At 41.1% G+C, this 19,549-nt stretch overlaps 1 protein-coding gene across 9 annotated transcripts in view; it reads left to right on the forward strand.

Moving 5' to 3' along the window:
* Positions 1-19,549, forward strand: part of ABCC8 (ATP binding cassette subfamily C member 8) — a 139,717-nt gene that overhangs the window by 22,697 nt on the left and 97,471 nt on the right. For all 9 annotated transcript variants that reach the window (XM_054027476.1, XM_054027477.1, XM_054027478.1 and 6 more), the window contains 2 exons: positions 15,979-16,143; positions 17,130-17,285. In XM_054027476.1, coding sequence (XP_053883451.1) covers positions 15,979-16,143; positions 17,130-17,285 — 321 coding nt within the window. The remainder of the gene's footprint in view (positions 1-15,978; positions 16,144-17,129; positions 17,286-19,549) is intronic.

The raw sequence follows: 19,549 nt of genomic DNA on the forward strand, positions 1-19,549 counted from the left end.
CAAAATGTTATGGAGAATCCATGTGTAAGGCTAAGATTTCAGTGACAAAATGGGGAGCCTGGGCAGCTGCAGGCAGGCTGGGAGCTCCAGGGGCCCCCAGCACCCCGAGGGCTCAAACCTGCCCGTGGCTGCCGGAGAGCTGCGGGGGTCCCTGCCTCCATAGGTGGCAGGGGACCCAGCAGCTCCCAGCCAGCGCTGGCTGAAATCACAGAGGTCTTTGGAAGTCACGGATTCTGTGACCTCCGTGACAAAATCACAGCCTTACTCATGAGCTGTGACTCTTGCTGATTTGCCTGGAATGAAGGCATTTACTGATGCTGCTCTGTTTAACTTCCGCTAACAAGCTTCAACTAATGATCCCCCTCTGCAGAAATCTCAAGACTGGCCCTGATAAACTCAGAATGGAATCCCATCCAGCCGTGCTTGATAGCTTGCCATGATCATTGGGTGCAACTGAGGGGCAGCCTCTGGGCTGTTCTAAATTATGCATGTTAGGGGTCACCGTAATGCAGTGGTCTCTGGTCATGCCCCCTTCACTGCCCAGTGGAAAGGGAAGTGCAAAGTTTGAGGGAGTGGTATACAACTGGCTATGCTAGCTTTATTACAGCCAGGGATTCCCTCACATTGTGAGTATGCCCATTTAAGGGAGTTTTAAAGCCCTTCTGTGTCACCTGGCCATAGATCAAGATCTAGCCTGTAGACTTTGAGTGTGGTGGTAGTGAAATATGGGGGAATTCTTGAGACATTTTCTTCAAAAATGTCGTGAACTGAGTAAAACAAACTTGCTTTGCAAAAGCATATGGTGTTTTCCAAGCCAACACCCAAGAGCATAGACAGCTTTTTCTTCTTCTTCTTCTTTTTGTGGTGGTGGGGGACTAGAATTTTTTTTAAAAGAACTTTTGTTATTGTAGTAGGGACAGTCCCCTAATAACTGTTCTCTTCAGCCCAGGAGGGGTATAGTCCTCTGAAGGTCTCAGATGCTTTCCCTGGGGTAACAGCTGGCTCTTGGTAGCCAGGCTCTAAGGGTCTCAGGGTCTGGCTCCTTTCTACCCTTGCTGGGAAATGGCTCAGTAAGCAGGGTTCCTTCTCACCTGTCTGTGCTTCTGCTACTCTTTCTGTAGCCAGACTAGTTGTTTTCCTTCTTTTCTCATGAAGGTTACTGATCCTCTTTCTCACTCTATGCACAAGGGCATCTGCTCCCCTCTCTCTAGAAAGACCTGGGTTCAGTCCAGACATCTGCCACTTTTCTTGGGCTACCTCCCAGACCCTCCTGTTTGGCTCCTCTCTTTACTCCCCCTCACTCCCCCAATCCCAGTCATGCGTGAATTCCATGTTCTCTTTTCACAAAGGGAAGGGGCTAATCAGACATCATGGAGCCCATGATTCTTTGGCTGTCCTTTTGCAGCATCTGACTGCAATCTCATCATGTGTGGGGGGTCAAAGAGCCTCTAGTTGCTGTTTTTCCTTGTCAGAGTCTCAGGTGAGAGAGGAACCCATGGGGTAACAAAAGCAAAATATGAAGGAATTCATTTTCCAGTGTAATCAACGGTTCAGGTATAGGCTGTTCCCCATCTTGTCTATAGTTCACTTTTTGTCTACTATTAATAAAAGTGAGATAAACAAGCTTCTGTTCCAAACTTAGAGCTTCTTTTATTTATTAATGAAATCCTTAAACCTTTTTTGGTAGGTGGGCTAAAGCCCCAAGTTGAGTATGCCCATTCATTCTCACTCCAGGCAGGCATTGGCATGAAGCCGTTGGTCACTGTCCCACTATGGACCATGAAAGACTGGATGATAGGATTTTGCCTTTGGTACAATGATGCCCAGAGAAGCTTTTTCTTTTCATTGGGCCTGGCTTTCACATAGCTTCACTGCCAAAACGGTACTTGGACTTCAACTGTGAAAATTGCTTTTAGCTCTTGCAAAATAACAAGAAATGTCTTGCTAATAAGTGCCTACGTTTTCAATTCAAGCTATATATAAATAAACCAATATACTTAGAGAAACCTGCATGTGCCTAGGTCTGTTATGAAAAAGCTTTTCCGTGTGATTTTCCTTGCAACAGGAACAGAGCTGGCACTAGGTATAAGCAGACTAAGCAATTGCTTGGGGCCTCGTGCAGCTCAAGGGAGCCCCCATTCGCTTTTTATTATAAGAACTTGTCTATTTTAGTACTGGGGGAAGGCCCACCCAATATTCCTGCTTAGGGCCCCCAATAAGCTAGCAGTGCCACTGAATAGGAAACATCTTTATTTGTGCTGAATCAAAGGGTAAATACCCTTATTAATAATTCGTTCCTGGGAGTGTCGAAAATGTTTTAGCAGTGGGAAAACAAAGATGGAGAAAACTTTTAAAAGACAATCTTCTGAAGATACAGATAATTTGCAGGGGGGTGGGGAGGAGAAGTTTGTCTATGAAGGGCCAGATTCGATCTCAGCTTCAAATCTAAATTAACTCCACAGAAGTCAATAGGTCTGATTCTCTGTTTGTTTGGAATTACTCCATATATACGCTGAAGTAGCAGGTCAGAATCTGGCCCAAAGTGTAATACAAACCCTACGACACTAGCAACTAATGGGGGTTGATATGTTCACAAATTAGGTATGCCATGCTGTGTGTGTTGCGGGAGAAGTAAGAGACTGTAATTAAGGTTTTGCATTATCCTGTGAGTGATGCTTGTGTGTTGCAGATTTCTGTATCTGATGGACGCAGAAGGAAGTTCTCTGTAGTAATACAGTGTCTGTCACTATCAGTCGAAACATGCTGTGTGGGCATTAGGGTGCAGCTACAAGATGCCCCATAATTTGGCATTTCTTTGCTCTAAAGGGTTTGCACTGGGGAGATGTCACAGAGAACCAACACTAATCATCACTTTCAAACAAAGTTTTCCTTTATGAAATTGTATACACAGTACCAGTTAAATAACCTTAGAATCTGACATGGACAGTTAATATTCTTATCTTATCCACAGTTCTGCCTGTATCATTTTTGCTTTAAGCAAACTACAAAAACAATCAAAAGATACTAAATGCAGCTTTAAGGTAAATAGCTATGGGGATAATATATGGTATTTGCTGCATCTTTCAAGCCCTCAGTCATAGAGACTGAATGTCTGGGTTCTTAGATCATACGGATATCACGGGCAGTGTAATAAGTACCGTTGGCAGTACCACAGCAAGTAACAGATCTATAATTTTATAAATTCTATCAAGCTTTTCATGTTTGTTTATAACTCTATAGCATCAGTATTTATTGTTCACTTCCTGGAATGTTCGTGATATTTAGCTTGTATGTACCTCAATCATCTTGCACTGAAGAAAAGATCCTCATGATGGGACAACCTGTTTGGTTTGTCGTTGGGATGTGTATCTTCCATCCTGAATTAACATTAGAAATCATAGATGAAGTAACAAGAGCAGATTTGTACAGCAAAACCACAAAAACATAGGGGGGAAAACCCTAAAAAATGATAGGGCTTGATACGGCAAAGTGCTGAGCACTCTGGTCCCAGTCCATCAAAGCACTTATGCACATGCTTAAATTTAAGTCAATGGGACTTCACTTGCTTAAGTGCTTTGCTGGATCAGGGCTTTAGCACTCAGCATATTGCTGTATAGAATCCATTCATATCTCCATTAAAATCCATTAATAACTCCTATGTTTAGGCTGGGGTACTTTTTTTTTTTTTTTTAAACATTGTGATAAGTATTCCAAGGATGCTATGAAAGGTATCACTGGTTTTAAGTAGCTGTATTTCAATAGCTGCATTTAAAGGGTTATGTAATGCTCCTTTGGAAAACAAAGATCCAGATTCTCTGCTTGTGAAATTCCAGCAGCAGAGGTCCATGGAGTTACATTAGCAGAGACTTTGGCCGAGAATGCCTAAGAAGAAAATATTAGTGGACTTCTGCATGGCAGGAAAGCAACCAAAGTTCTACCAGAGTCTGCCCATATACAAACATGGATCACATTGTACAGATGTGAGTGTGGGAGAAGTTTGTAGAGCCATACTTCAGAAACATGAGTTCCTTGTTAATCTAATATCTAGAGGTTTTTCTGAGGCTAGATTTCAGCATCTTTTGTTAATTCCAGGTGCCTTGTTTAGGTTTCAGAGAACACAATGGTTTCCTTCTAGTTTTTCATCTGAAAGTATGTTGCCCATCTTCCTAACAGGGAATTCTATTATATGAAGCACATGCATATTTGTAGTAAGAGATCAGCACAATCTGAAAGATTGTCCCACGATTGGCTCTCTGTGAGCTGAGGGGTGAAAACATTATCCCTAACAACTTTTAACAAAAAATGTCACAGTGGGTCAACAATGTGTAATGGAAAGTCTGAGTAAGGCAAAATAATAAAGTCATTGTAGTGTTGTGAATGCAGGGCTTTAAGAGAGATCTGAGAAATCGGTAACATAAATCTTTTTGATAAACATTCAATTCCATAAAATACCTGTGGGGATTTTTAAAAGGAAGACACCAGATTAGTTCCATCACCTTCCCACTTAAGTGGTGACATTATCTTGCTGCAAAGGACCATCTATCATTAATGTACAAAAACTTTTAATTAGATATTCACTTATTCTCCCAAGTTGGTATGGATGGGGAGGAAAATAATCAGAAAACTTCTATCATTTTTTTTCAACCATTTATTTTTCATACAGTTTTTTTTTAAAATATATTAGTCATTTCATACAAATTGTCCTTGCTTAACTACAATGGAAATGATACTTAATATTTCATAACCCTCTAATTAAAGAACTCCAATAAAATTGCTATCTTTTAAAACAGAATCTAAGACTGGCCTTTCTTTTACATTTAGAAGACTGAAGCAATTTTGCTCCAGTTCTTTAATTAGAGAATTCTGAAATTCTTAATGTAAATGAAAGGTCAGTCATAGAATTTAACTGCTTTAAAAGATTTATTTTCAATGGAAATGTAGATAAGTGTCAAAACAGTGCTTAATACAAATCAGCACTGTACCAGAATTTCTCTGTTTGCAAAACTGTTGTGTTTCTTGAGAGGCAGAACGAATATTACCAAAATGTATATGTAGGATACCACTAATAGTGCAGCCCTCCAGGGAGAAATTGCACCCTTTGATGTACTGAAGCACAAGCTGCAAGCTTTATATCTGACCATTGCACTGATACATAGTCTCTTTTTGTCACCATATTAGGATCTTTGTCAAGGGTTATGCCTTAAAGTTACAGATCTGTAAGTTGGTGTTACTCTGCTTTCTTGAAAGGACGTTATTTAGTATTACAGAGATGCAGATTTATCTTAGCTTTATCTGAGATAAAAAGAGATCTCAGTGAAGGATTACTAAGATAATAGCTGTAACTCAGCCTCCTGGGAAAGGGTAACTGGATGGAATGATTCTCACTGGTGCAAATAAATAAGACTTGCCTGCAGGGATAATTCACCGCTATAAATGATATACGTTTTTGTTTTTTTCCTAGAAGAAAATTTGCTTACTCTGCAAAACAACCTAATATTGTATTGCAGTTGTACAGTACTTCGGTGTCCATTTTTCACCTGAATCTTTTTGTCGAGGCATGGTGCATTCTCTAAGAAAATTTACACCAGCATTTTCTTTAAATGATAATATTTTGCTGGGGGGAGTTTTGTTCAGTAATAAAAGCTGTTGAAGTGGCACGTAGGGCTAGATTGTCAACGTAAGAACCCAAGTGGTCACTTTAGCACAATCTGCTGACCACATATTGGGACCAGCACCAATTATTCTGGTGGTGGTACCTTCATTCTTCCTTTGTCATTTACACTGGGTGTTAATTTAGGATGGACTGGAGGGGAGGAAAGTTTAAAAGTAGAATGGAGTTTAATGTTCTCAAGGCCACACGCAACATACTTCATTTCAGGTTTCATTACAAACTCAATACTCAGCCCAGGTTTCGACAGAAGATTGACTAACGTTCATGAAGCTTTTAACTGAATCTGGGGCCATTTTGTGGTTTTTACATCCAGAATGTAGAACTGGCAGTTCAGCAGTTTTGACTGAGGATCACAGTTGTTTGAAAGTGACCTGATGTGAACCCATGAGAAAAGGAAGCAAAGAACATGTTCTCCCTGTGAGTTGGCATAAGCTCTTGTCAGTGCCACTTTGAACTCACTCATCCTCATCAATTTAGTTGAAGCCTCAACCCAGATTCACAGATTCTGTCAGCATTTATGTACAAAAAGACCAATATTCTAACCCCCTAAACATTTAATATTTGATCTTACACTCCCGCTGAAGTCAGTTGGAGTTCTAAGCATGATGTACTTGCAGGATCAGACCCTCTGTGTTTCATTCTTCACACTGGGGAGGGGAAGTTTCCTAAGATGAAGTAATACAGAAGATGGAACAGTGCATAATACTCAGATTACTTCTTCACTCTCTGAATAAAACAGGATTAGAAAACCTCTCCAGCAAAGCCACATTATCTCAAATAGTAATTTGGGGACATTCTCTTCTCACTTTAGGCAAAATTCACCACTGTACAGATCAGCATGAGGCTTATGCTTCACTTAAGTCCCATGTAAGACCTCAAAATGAAGACTGAACTGATGCATAGGCCTTGTGCTTGGGTGAATTTTTGCCCTTTATGCATTGCAGAATTGCCATGGACAAAGCTGGCAGTGAGAATAGGGTATGGCTCTTAATAAGAACACAAGTAGTCAGTTCAGTTCAATATCGGGCTCCATGTCAAACATCTCAGAGGATGTGTTTTCTCCTGTAATTTTCCTAGTAGCCTGTCTACATTTGCTAAAATAAATGATATTTTTCCTGATTTATCCTTATTGTACAATAGCAGTATCATCTCTGGTTGCCACCATCCTTTCACCATCATCCAAAAAGGCTCTTTTCTTATCTGTGAGCCTTCATGCAACATCTGGTAAAGCAGGAACTTTGGATTCTTGTATTGCTTATATGTTTTGTGCTCTGGGCTGCCACAGTGTGTATCACTTGTTGAGGTGACAGTACTTGTACACAAAGGGTTCTGAGGTGCCTTCCTAAGACTGAATCCCACATAGCTATCAGCCTTGAATTTGCAAGTCCTTGCATAGTGTGCAGGAAGAAACACAGGGCTTTTGCGCTCTCATTTAAGTGTGAGCAGAGGCTACACATGCACCAATATGAAGTTAAACAATAGGCATGGTCATCTGTAGTAAGTGGAAGCTGTTCACCAGCCACCTGTATGCCCAGGCCTTTATTTTAAAGAACACAAGGTTAAAAAGGGTCTAGTTTGGAATGGAAAATGAGCAAGTCTGAGAAGACTTGGGCTTAAGCACCCTCCTCGTGTGAATAGGGAATTTATCCATATGTTTCCCCATTCACCAAGTAGTATTCCTGCTACGAGGCACGAGTAACCTACAGTAACACTCTGTACCTTCATTTTGTGGGCTAATACTTTCATGCTAAATTGTGGGACTTCGGGTGTTAATTTCCCTTCTATTTGATTTAAGGAGTTTGCAGCTGCAGCTTCATCTCCAAAGAGTTAGAGTGGAATTCACTGTTACCTGAAATGCCAGAATCATAAAATCATAAGCAATCTGGGACAGGGACTTCATTTTACCATATGTATGTACAGTGCCCATGTATATTGACACTATCTCAGAATAATGTGAAATCTATAAAAGTATGGATAATTAAAAATACAATATAATATCCCATTTGACATACCCAGTAATTTCATAACTATAATGGATGGGCATGTAGCATGACTGTTTGAAGAAATTTTCTACTTGGTATGTGTTTAGCAAAACAAGTATCACCAAAGATTTTCTGTGTTCTGTTGATATGCCCTGGAGACTGCATCTGGTTGAACATGTTTTCAATGGGTTTATTCTTGATATGGATTCAAATGCAGAATTAGTACCATTCCATGCAGTTATTGCCCTTAACTTTGGCGTTGTCTGTTCTCCACTACTCAAAGTGATACCATCAAGTATCAAATGAACTAGAAAGATCAAGCATTCACATTCTGGTACTGAAACACACGACTAACTTTAGGCATGTGAGTGGTTCCATTGATTTCAATTAGTAATTATATGCTTAAAGTTGGGTCTGTGCTAAAGTACCTTGATGAATTGGGGCCTTATACTTAGTTGCCTGCAAATTGTTTCTAAAAACTGTGATAAACTGTATTAAACAAAGTAGTAAATTTTTGGAACATACCTGACATGAATTCCATTAGATCATCATTTATTCATTAGTTCAATTCTCAGTCTTATAGAAACTACCATTTCCAATCCTAACAAAAGATTGTAAATTGGCTTGGCTTTCCCACTGAAATCAATGATTTTCTGGCTGATACACGTAGTATATATTAGCATGTGGATAATTGAATAAATTGGCTCTAATATTGGATGTAACTCTTTCTAAACTAAGGCAAACATTTTCCAAAGAGGTCTGTTACTTTGGGTAACTCAACTTTTGAGCACCCAGAAACATAGGTGCCTAAAATTAGAAGATGAGCAGTTGGAAAATTTGGATGCAAGTACTTGATATCAACGATTTTATGTGTACCTAAATGTAATCTTAATTTTGTCACAGAGATTTGACTCTATAGCAATCACCTGAAATAATGCATTTCTGCTAGATTAAAAGTCCGTAGTTTGTAATACTTATGTCACATGAATGATGGTAAATGGCCTAATGTTTCTTTCACTATGGCAACAGAAATTGTTCTTCTGTCATTGGTTTTTATTGTGGAAAACAGCGTCCATCAATTTAGTCTTGATAGTAGAAAATAAACAAACAAGTGGTGTATGCCTCTATCTCGGGAGCTTGGGACTCACTCATGTAATATTTGATACTCTTGTGAATAGTCCACTCACATATTACATAAGTAGTCTGTGACTTCAGTGGAACTACTCGTGTGAGTAAGGAATCCTTAAATGAGTCAGGGTCTTCAGGGCAGAGTTTTTTTGTTACTTGTGGAAAGCTGAGCTCAGCCTCAGTATGAATCTCAATACTCTGTAGTCAGTGAATTCCCTTTATAAGATATGTCATGTAACTAGAAGATGGGAGGGTAAAGTGACCTTCACTCATTCAAATCCAGCCTAGGTCAGTGCTGAGTGAAAGTCCTTGCCACCTGATAGCTGTTCAGTTTGGCCAATGTTTAATGAGTTGTTTGGCCTCAGTCCAATTCCAAGTGAACAGGTGTCCACAGTACAAAAACACAATCCACATTTGGTACTGATTAGTCACTTCATTGACAGTCTCAGCAGAGATGCCAAGAACTGTGGATAGAGGCAGAACTATCTTCTTACCATGGGAAGGAGTCCTGCTAGGTGAAAGCTGAGGACTACTGGCAGGGAACAGTGTGAGGAAGTTTGCACTGCCACTGCATGAAGAAGAAAGGATTTCAGAAGACATGCTACTGATTATCCTGGGCACTAGAAACTCTCTCACAGAATTTTTGGATATTGGCCCATAGTCTGCAAGATAATTGAGCATGTGCCTAATTTTAAGCTGGTGAATAATCCCACTGAAGTCAGTTAAATTAATCATGTGTTTCAGTACCTTGCAGAAAGGGGGTCATGTTGCCCATTAAAGAATGTAAGAACCACCATACTGTATCAGAACAAGGGTCCATCTAGCCCAGTATCCTGTCTCTAACAAAGGCTAGTTATTGATGCTTCAGAAGGAATGAACAGAACAGGGCAATTTTGAGTGATCCATTTCCTGTCATCCAGTCCCAGCTTCTGGCATTTGGAGGTTAGGAACACCGGAGCATGAGGTTGCTCTTTTGACTAACAGCCATTGATGGATTTATCTGATTCTTTTTTGAGCCCACTAAGCCTTTTGGCTTTCACAACATCCCATGGCAATGAGCTGCAGGGGTTGACTGTGTGTTGTGTGAAGTACTTTGTTATGCTTAAAGAACGAGGAGTACTTGTGGCACCTTGGAGACTCACAAATTTATTTGGGCATAAGCTTTTGTGGGCTAAAACCCACTTCATCAGATGCATGCAGTGGAAAATACAGTAGGAAGATATATACAGAGAACATGGAAAAAATGGGGGTTGCCATACCAGCTCTAACAAGACTAATCAATTAAGGTGGGCTATTATCAGCAGGAGGAAAAAAAACTTTTGTAGTGATAATTCAGGATGGCCCATTTCAAACAGTTGACAAGGTGTGAGTAACAGTAGGGGAAATATTAGCATGGGGAAATAGCTTTTAGTTTGTGTAATGACCCATCCACTCCCAGTCTTTATTCAAGCCTAATTTATTGGTGTCCAGTTTGCAAATTAATTCCAGTTTTGCAGTTTCTCGTTGGAGCCTGTTTTTGAATTTTTTTTGTTGAAGAATTGCGACTTTTAGGTCTCTAATTGAATGTCCAGAGAGGTGGAAGTGTTCTCCGACTGGTTTTTGAATGTTATAATTCCATGTCAGGGTTCCCTCTCCACTCTGACCTCTGGGGTACAGAGGTGGGGACCCGCGTGAAAGACCTCCTAAGCTTATTTCTACCATCTTAGGTTAAAAACTTCCCCAAGGCACAAATCCTTTCCTTGTCCTTGGATGGTATTGCTGCCACCACCAAGTGATTTAGACAAAGCTTCAGGAAAAGGACCACTTGGAGTTCCTATTTCCCTAAAATATCCCCCCAAGCCCCTTCACCCCCTTTCCTGGGGAGGCTTGTTATGCTTGTTTTAAACCTGCTGACTATTCATTTCATCTGGTGACCCCTGGTTCTTGTGTCATGTAAAGGGGTAAATAACATTTCCTTATTCAGTTTCTGCACACCATTCATGATTTTATAGCCTTCTATCATATCCCCACTTAGTCAGCTTTTTTCTAAATTGAACAGTCCAACTCTTTTTAATCTTAACTCGTATGGAAGCTGTTCCATAGCCCTATTTATTTTCGGTGCAGAGAAGGGCAACCTTTCCAGTTCTAATATCTTCTTTAACATGGGACCAGAACTGCAGTATTCAAGGTGTGAGCATACCATGGATTTATATAGTGGGGTTCTTAACATTCTATTAGCCTTTTTGACTGCTACAGATGTTTTCAGGGAACTATCCATGATGACTCCAAGATCTTTGAGTGGTAACAGCTAATTCATCCTAGAATACTCAAGGAGCTAATAGAGGAGGTATCTGAGCCTCTAGCTATTATCTTTGGAAAGTCATGGGAGACGGGAGAGATTCCAGAAGACTGGAAAAGGGCAAATATAGTGCCCATCTATAAAAAGGGAAATAAAAACAACCCAGGTAACTACAGACCAGTTAGTTTAACTTCTGTGCCAGGGAAGATAATGGAGCAAGTAATTAAGGAAATCATCTGCCAACACTTGGAAGGTGGTAAGGTGATAGGGAATAGCCAGCATGGATTTGTGAAGAACAAATCATGTCAAACCAATCTGATAGCTTTCTTTGATAGGATAACGAGCCTTGTGGATAAGGGTGAAGCGGTGGATGTGGTATACCTAGACTTTAGTAAGGCATTTGATACGGTCTCGCATGATATTCTTATCGATAAACTAGGCAAATACAAATTAGATGGGGCTACTATAAGGTGGGTGCATAACTGGCTGGATAATCGTACTCAGAGAGTTGTTATTAATGGTTCCCAATCCTGCTGGAAAGGCGTAACGAGTGGGGTACCGCAGGGGTCTGTTTTGGAACCGGCTCTGTTCAATATCTTCATCAACGACTTAGATATTGGCATAGAAAGTACGCTTATTAAGTTTGCGGATGATACCAAACTGGGAGGGATTGCAACTACTTTGGAGGACAGGGTCATAATTCAAAATGATCTGGACAAATTGGAGAAATGGTCTGAGTTAAACAGGATGAAGTTTAACAAAGACAAATGCAAAGTGCTCCACTTAGGAAGGAAAAATCAATTTCACACATACAGAATGGGAAAAGACTGTCTAGGAAGGAGTACGGCAGAAAGGGATCTAGGGGTTATAGTGGACCACAAGCTAAATATGAGTCAACAGTGTGATGCTGTTGCAAAAAAAGCAAACATGATTCTGGGATGCATTAACAGGTGTGTTGTGAGCAAGACACGAGAAGTCATTCTTCCGCTCTACTCTGCTCTGGTTAGGCCTCAGCTGGAGTATTGTGTCCAGTTCTGGGCGCCGCATTTTAAAAAAGATGTGGAGAAACTGGAAAGGGTCCAAAGAAGAGCAACAAGAATGATTAAAGGTCTTGAGAACATGACCTATGAAGGAAGGCTGAAAGAATTGGGTTTGTTTAGTTTGGAAAAGAGAAGACTGAGAGGGGACATGATAGCAGTTTTCAGGTATACAAAAGGGTGTCATAAGGAGGAGGGAGAGAACTTGTTCACCTTAGCCTCTAAGGGTAGAACCAGAAACCATGGGTTTAAACTGCAGCAAGGGAGGTCTAGATTGGACATTAGGAAAAAGTTCCTAACTGTCAGGGTGGTTAAACACTGGAACAAATTGCCTAGGGAGGTTGTGGAATCTCCGTCTCTGGAGATATTTAAGAGTAGGTTAGATAAATGTCTATTAGGGATGGTCTAGGCAGTATTTGGTCCTGCCATGCGGGCAGGGGACTGGACTCGATGACCTCTCGAGGTCCCTTCCAGTCCTATAATCTATGAATCTATGAATCTATAATTCAGATCCCATCATTGTGTATGTGTAGTTGGGATTATTTTTTCCAATATGCATAATTTTGCTCTTTTAACATTGAATTTTATCTGCCATTTTGTGGCCCAGTCACCCAATTTAGGGAGGTCTCTTTGTTACTCTTTGCAGTCAGATTTGGATTTAACTATCTTGAGTAATTTTGTATCCTCTGCAAATTTTGCCACCTCACTGTTTACCCCTTTTTCCAGATCATTTATGGATATGTTGAACAGCAGAGTCCCAGTACAGATCCTTCAGGGACTCCGCTATTATTTACCTCTCTCCATTGTGAAAACTGACCATTCTTACCCTTTATTTCCTATATTTTAACCAGTTACTGATCCATAAGAGGAACTTCCCTCTTATTCCCTGACTGCTTAGTTTACTTAAGAGCCTTTGGTGAGGGACTTTGTCAAAGGCTTTCTGAAAGTCTCAGTACACTGTATCCACCGGATTGCCCTTGTCCCCGTACTTGTTGACTTTCTCAATAAATATTAATAGATTGGTGAGATTCCTCAAATTTGTCACCTAAAAAGAATGGCTTGTGAGTGGGAATCACCCTCATGTCCACTGCAGTGAAGACGGATGCAAAGGATTCATTTTTATTTCACAGCAATGGCCTTCCTTGAATGCTCCCTTAGCACCTTGATCATCGTGTGGCCCCACTGACTGTTTGGCAGGGTTCCTCCTTCTTGTGTACTTTAAAAAAAAAATGCTGTTAGTTTTTCTGTCATTAGCTAGTTGCTCTTCCAATTCTTGCTTGGCCTGCCTTCTTATACTTGACTTGTCAGAGTTTATGCCCCTTTCTATTTTCCTCACTAGGATTTGACTTACAATTTTTAAAGGATGCCTTTTTGCTTCTAACCACCTCTTTTACTCTGTAGTTTTGCCACAGCAGAATTTTTTTTTGTCCTCTTACCTTTATTATTTTTATTTGGGGTATACACGTAGTTTGAGCTGCTATTATGGTGTTTTTAAATGGTCTCCATGCAGGCTGCAGGCATTTCACCATTGTGACTTTTTCTTTTAATTTATGTTTAATTAGGTTCTTCATTTTTGTGTAGTTCCCTTGTTTGAAGTTAAATGCTACTGTGGTGGGTTTCTTTGAAAATTTTTCCCCTGCAAGGATGTTAAATTTAATTATGTTATGGTTGCTATTACCAAGTGGTTCAGCTACATTCACCTCTTGAACCAGATCTTGTGCTCCACTTGGGACTAAATGAAGAATTGCCTCTCCCCTTCTCGGTTCCAGGACTAGCTACTTCAAGGGGCAGTCATTTAATGTGTATAGAAATTTTATCTCTTCATCCCTTCCTAAGCTGACATACCCAGTCAATAGGAGAATAGTTAAAATTCCCCATTACTGCATTTTCTGCCTTTGTAGCTTGTCTAATCTCCCTGAGCATTTCACAATCACTGTCACCATTCTGGACAGGCCGTCAGTAGTACATTCCTACTGCTATACTCTTATTATTCAAGCATGGAATTTCTATCCAAAGAGATTCTGTAGTACTGTTTAATTCATTTAAGATTTGTACTTCATTTGACTCTGATTTCCCTCACATATAGTGGCACTCCCCCACTGGCACGATCTACTCTGTGATTCCTATATATTTGTACCCTGCTATTACCATGTCCCATTGATTATTCTCATCTCACCAAGTTTCTGTGATGCCTATTATATCAGTATCCTTATTTAATGCCAGGCACTGTAGTTCACTTAATATTCATCTTAATATTTAAACTTCTGGGATTTATATATAAGCACTTGTACATTTTGTCAATGTTCAGTTTCTTGTCTTCATGTGTTATCTTTAAATGGGGCTTTTGTACTTTTGACTGTTCCTCACTAACTCCTACCTGTACTTTACCAATTCTTTTCTTATCCTCTTTACTAGAATATAATTTCCACTTTTAATAAATGCATCCATAAGGGATGACTCCACCTGAACCATGTGCCACTCCACAGCTGTTGGCTTTTCCCTTACTTTTAGTTTAAAAGAATCCTCCACAACCTTTTTAATTTTACATGCCAGCAGTCTAATTCCCATCCTTCATGTATAGGATCCTCCTTTACTAAAAGGTCCCCCAGTTGCTAATAAACCTAAAACCTTTCTCGCTATGCCATCATCTCATCCACACAGTAAGATCCTGCAGTTCTCTCTGTCTTCCTTGCCCTTCATGTGGATTCAGAAAATGTTACCATGGAGGTCCTGGCCTTTAATCTGTTACCTAGCAGCCTAAATTTGGCCTCCAGGACCACTCTCCTACCTTTACCTATGTCTCGTGAGATATGCAACCTTCGCATTTGGCAGGCAATTTACCATGCTGTTTTCCCAGTCATCACAAACCCAACTATCTATATTTCAAATAATTAAAACCCTCATTACTATACCTGGCTCTTGCTAGTAACTCAGGTTCTCTCCCCAGGTGAGGTATCCTCAGTGGAAGAGGATACCGTTACATCATCTGGAAGGAAGGTCCCAACTATGGGATTGTTTCCCTCCACTCCAGCTTGATGTTCTCCTTTCCTGAGACTTTTGTCTTCCTTGACAGCACAGAGGCTGTCAGGCTGAGGGTGGGACCTTTCTATTGTGTTCCTGAAAGTCTTAGCTATATACTTCTCTGTGTCCCTTAGCTCCTCCATTTCAGCCACTTTGGCCTCAAATGCCCGTATTGCATCTCTGAGGGCCATGAGCTGTTTTCACCATATGCTTACATACACCACCTGCCCACTAGTAATCATACATGCTGTATTCAGTCCAATAAATTGGATAGTCCATACGCTGCTTCTGGACTTCTGCCTGCATAATTCTTTTTATTCTTGCAGGGTTTCAGGCAGGGTTTGGGGGGGGGGAGGTAGGATGCTTGTTTGTCTGCTTGGTTGGGTTTGGGGGGCGGGGGTAAGAGGGGTTATTGGCCTAAGATTAGGGTATATTTGTTAGATGTATCTGCCTCTTGCACTCTCTCTCTCTCTAAACCCTCTTATAAAACTTCCCTGTTTGGCAGCTTAGGTGCTGGCTTCTTAAAACTCTGCTCTCCATGAGTTAGTCCCCCTTCCCACTTTTTAAGGGGCTTGGGTCTCTCTTTGGATTTCTGTTATTCCATCAAAAAAATTCTGCTGAATATAATTTTGCAGTTAAATAAAAATAATTTACTAATTCTTCTGATTGCAAAGATAGACTTCACAGTCTGATGCAATACAACACTGTCTTCCAAAGTCTTCAGACTGACAGAATTGGGTCAGATTTGAAACAACTTCCAAAGTAATACATTGAACTCTTCAAACATGAATTGTACAAAAATAAGCTTGACTGAAAAAAAATTCCAATTAAATCTGTTTTCTAACTTTCTTTTTCTTACAGATTAAAATTCTTGGTGTTTTCTTTATTTCATCTCAAGAGTTCCTGGCCAATGCCTATGTTTTGGCTGTCCTTCTATTTTTCGCCCTTCTGTTGCAAAGGACAATTCTCCAGGCATCATACTATGTCGCCATTGAAACTGGAATTAACTTGAGAGGAGCAATTCAGGTACCCAAGATGATAATAAGTAACATGCCTACAGAGGGGAAGTGCATACATACTAGAAATATAACAGCTGTAATAGACCCATAGGTTTAAAGTCTACTTAATTATATCATAGTAAATTGGGAGCTCTCCCACTGAGGTAAGTGTTACTATCCCACGTCACACCATCAGCCCTTCTAGTCCAGCATTCGGCCTCTAATAATGGTCAGTAATGGATGCAGAGGAAGTACAAGGCCCCAGAAGTTGCCAGTTATGGAATAATATGCTCATAGGAGAACTTTCTTCCTAATGTTCTCATTTAGAGACTGTATGCTCTGAATCATGAGAGCGCAGTGGCACCAATTCAGATATTTTGGGGGGAGGGGAGGAATTCTGGTTCCCCACCCTCTTGGCAGGGACCTCATTCTGGTCCCTGCTCATTTTCCAAGCCCCCTACCTTCTTGCAGGGACCCGGAGTCTCCCTTGGACAGGAAGTCTCCCCTCTCTCTTACCCACACAGTACATGACCCAGTGCCTCCAGGAGTCAAGTTCTTCACGTCGTGGGAGTTTCTCTAAAACAGTGGTTCCCAAACTTGTTCCGCCACTTGTGCAGGGAAAGCCCCTGGCGGGCTGGGCCGGTTTGTTTACATGCCGCGTCCACAGGTTCAGCCAATCACGGCTCCCAGTGGCCACGGTTCGTTGTTCCAGGCCAATGGGAGCTGCTGGAAGTGGCGTGGGCCGAGGGACGTACTGGCCACTGCTTCCAGCAGCTCCCATTGGCCTGGAGCAGCGATCCGCGGCCAGTGGGAGCTGCGATCGGCCGAACCTGCAGATGCGGCAGGCAAACAAACTGGCCCGGCCCGCCAGGGACTTTCCCTGCACAAGCGGCAGAACAAGTTTGGGAACCACTGCTCTACAACATAGAAATCAAGCTGTTTTAATGGTAATGTAAAGCAGTGAGTGCTGTCTGATTTTTCTCTGAACATGAAACTTAATGTTCTAATTTCCAGACAAAAATATACAATAAGATTATGCAACTGTCCACTTCAAACATGTCTATGGGGGAAATGACTGCAGGCCAGATCTGTAACCTGGTTGCCATAGATACAAACCAGCTGATGTGGTTCTTCTTCCTCTGCCCTAACCTTTGGGCTATGCCTGTGCAGGTAAGAACATGGAATGTTCGTATGTTGTTAATGTACTTATGCCTTTAGTGATCATTCTCTCATGAATTTTATTGAAGCAGAGAGAACAAGAAGATAGAAATGTATTTAACAGAAATAAGAATGTTATAACAAGAATTAAAGAGGGTTTTCACTTAGAATGTCATACATTTCCCCAAGAACACCTAGGTGGTGTTTGAAAATAGCATGTAATTTGACAATGTGTTAGACTTATATTGGGAATTAACTCTTGGAGTTTTTGCCAAACAGACTTAGTTTTCTGCCACAGATGCCATCAGGTGCTGCCCCTTGTACCAATCGCATTACTTTGATGCGCCATTACGTTCACTGCATTGTGACACAACAGCAAAGGGGCTAACCATAGAGCATTACAATCACTTGTTTTCTGAATCCCAGTGGTGACTCACTGGAAGGTGTAAGGGAAGCAGGGGCTTATTGAAATCACTTAAGGCTCAATCCTGCATTCTTCGGTCATTCAACAAAACTGCCCTGCAAGCCCAAGGACAGTAACAGCAGGCCTTTTTCACTTAAACACCTATGCTCATTAGCCTTTCTTAAGCTGTTTTCAAAAACATATTTTAAAGATTAGTCTTGAATTTTAGTGCTCATGAAAGTGGGAAACTAATAGCACTGGCCACCAGGGGTATTGTACAGATGGGCACCAAATCCTTCCCGGTACAGTTCATTTCACCCTGACTCCTCTGCTATTTTAGCCCTGGATCTCTGTCAGTCATAGAGTGCCAACATCCTGTCAAATTGTGCAATATTTTGTTCTGGCTTTTCATTGTGGATAAATGTTTAACAGGAGCTAGACGCAGGCCACTAAATTTATATCCCAAAATATGATCTGATGCCTTGCCTCAGAGGATAATACATACGCCCACTATTCCTACTCCTAGAAATATCCTTCAGGGCCATTACATTTTTAAAACTCTTTCCTCTTGTGAATTCCAGACAGACCAAATAAAAATCTGGAAGAAAACGTAAGTTTTCTACACAGACAACTGCATTGTTTTAGATACCTATTTGGCCTAATTTGCTACAGTATTTAGCCTAGCCAAAAGCTACACTACATACACAGTATAATATGTGGGCTTGTGGTACTAATCATTTCAAATGACGGTGGCTATTATTTTACACAGGTGCCTTTTAATGTATCCAAGTACTATAACTAGCAGCAAATCCCAATCACAACTCATGCTCATGAGATTGCACAGCTTCATTTGCCACATGAAATCAGTTTGCTACTTTGTCCTCTCCTTTTTCCTTGCTCTCATCTATATACATGTCCATCCACAGTTCTTCACTCTTCTTTTTCCACTTGTACAGTACTGCCACCACCACTTGTTAGCTCTTAATTGCCCAGTTCTGAAGCCCTTATGTATGTGTAATGCCCAGTGAAATCAGGTTTGCTTGCATCAGGGCTTTAAGATGAAGAAAGCACAAAGTCCCTAGGTGTCTAACCGACTAAAACAGAGAGAGAGTGCAAGTTACTTAGTTTGGAAAAGTCAATATTTAACAAAACCATAGAAACCTCTGAAACTCCCATTGGGAATTTCGAGAGGAGGTTGACAGTACTACAGTGTCACTGTATGGAAATTATTTCATCTGACATAAATTCAGCAACTCCGACTGTATTTGTTGGGTTGTTTTTGCCAAGAATGCTCACCTGACAAATATAAATACTTCAACAGTGAAAGAGACAACAGACTCTAAATTAATATGCTGCTTTTTAAAGTAGACAATTCGGTTTCAAATACATCAGTGATATTTCTGTTCTGTTCATACTGCAAAGGTACTTTTGTGAGCAGAGTTACGTAGGGGATGGTCTGGATAATCTAAAAGTCGGAGGGATGGATGTAGTCTAACCAGGGGCAGCTCTATTTTTTTTGCCGCCCCAAGCATGGCAGTCACGAGGCCTTCAGCGGCGTGCCTGTGGGCGGGCCACAGTCACGCAGATTCTGCAGCGTTTCTGCGGGTGATCTGCCGGTCCCGCGTCTTTGGTGTACACGCCGCTGAATTGCCGCCGAAACCGCAGGACTGGCGGACCTCCCGCAGGCAGGCCACCGAAGGCCACCTGACTGCCGCCCTCACAGCGACCGGCAGGCTGCACCCAGTGGCTTGCCGCCCCAAGCACACACTTGCTGCGCTGGTGCTAAGCTTCATGGTGATTACTCCTGCCCCAAGCAGGTATAATTTCCATGAGGGTATGTATGAGGATGCAGCTGGCCTGAACATATGGGTAT

Source organism: Malaclemys terrapin, chromosome 4 (genome assembly GCF_027887155.1).
Source record: "Malaclemys terrapin pileata isolate rMalTer1 chromosome 4, rMalTer1.hap1, whole genome shotgun sequence".
In the NCBI taxonomy this organism is placed as follows: Eukaryota; Metazoa; Chordata; order Testudines; family Emydidae; genus Malaclemys; species Malaclemys terrapin.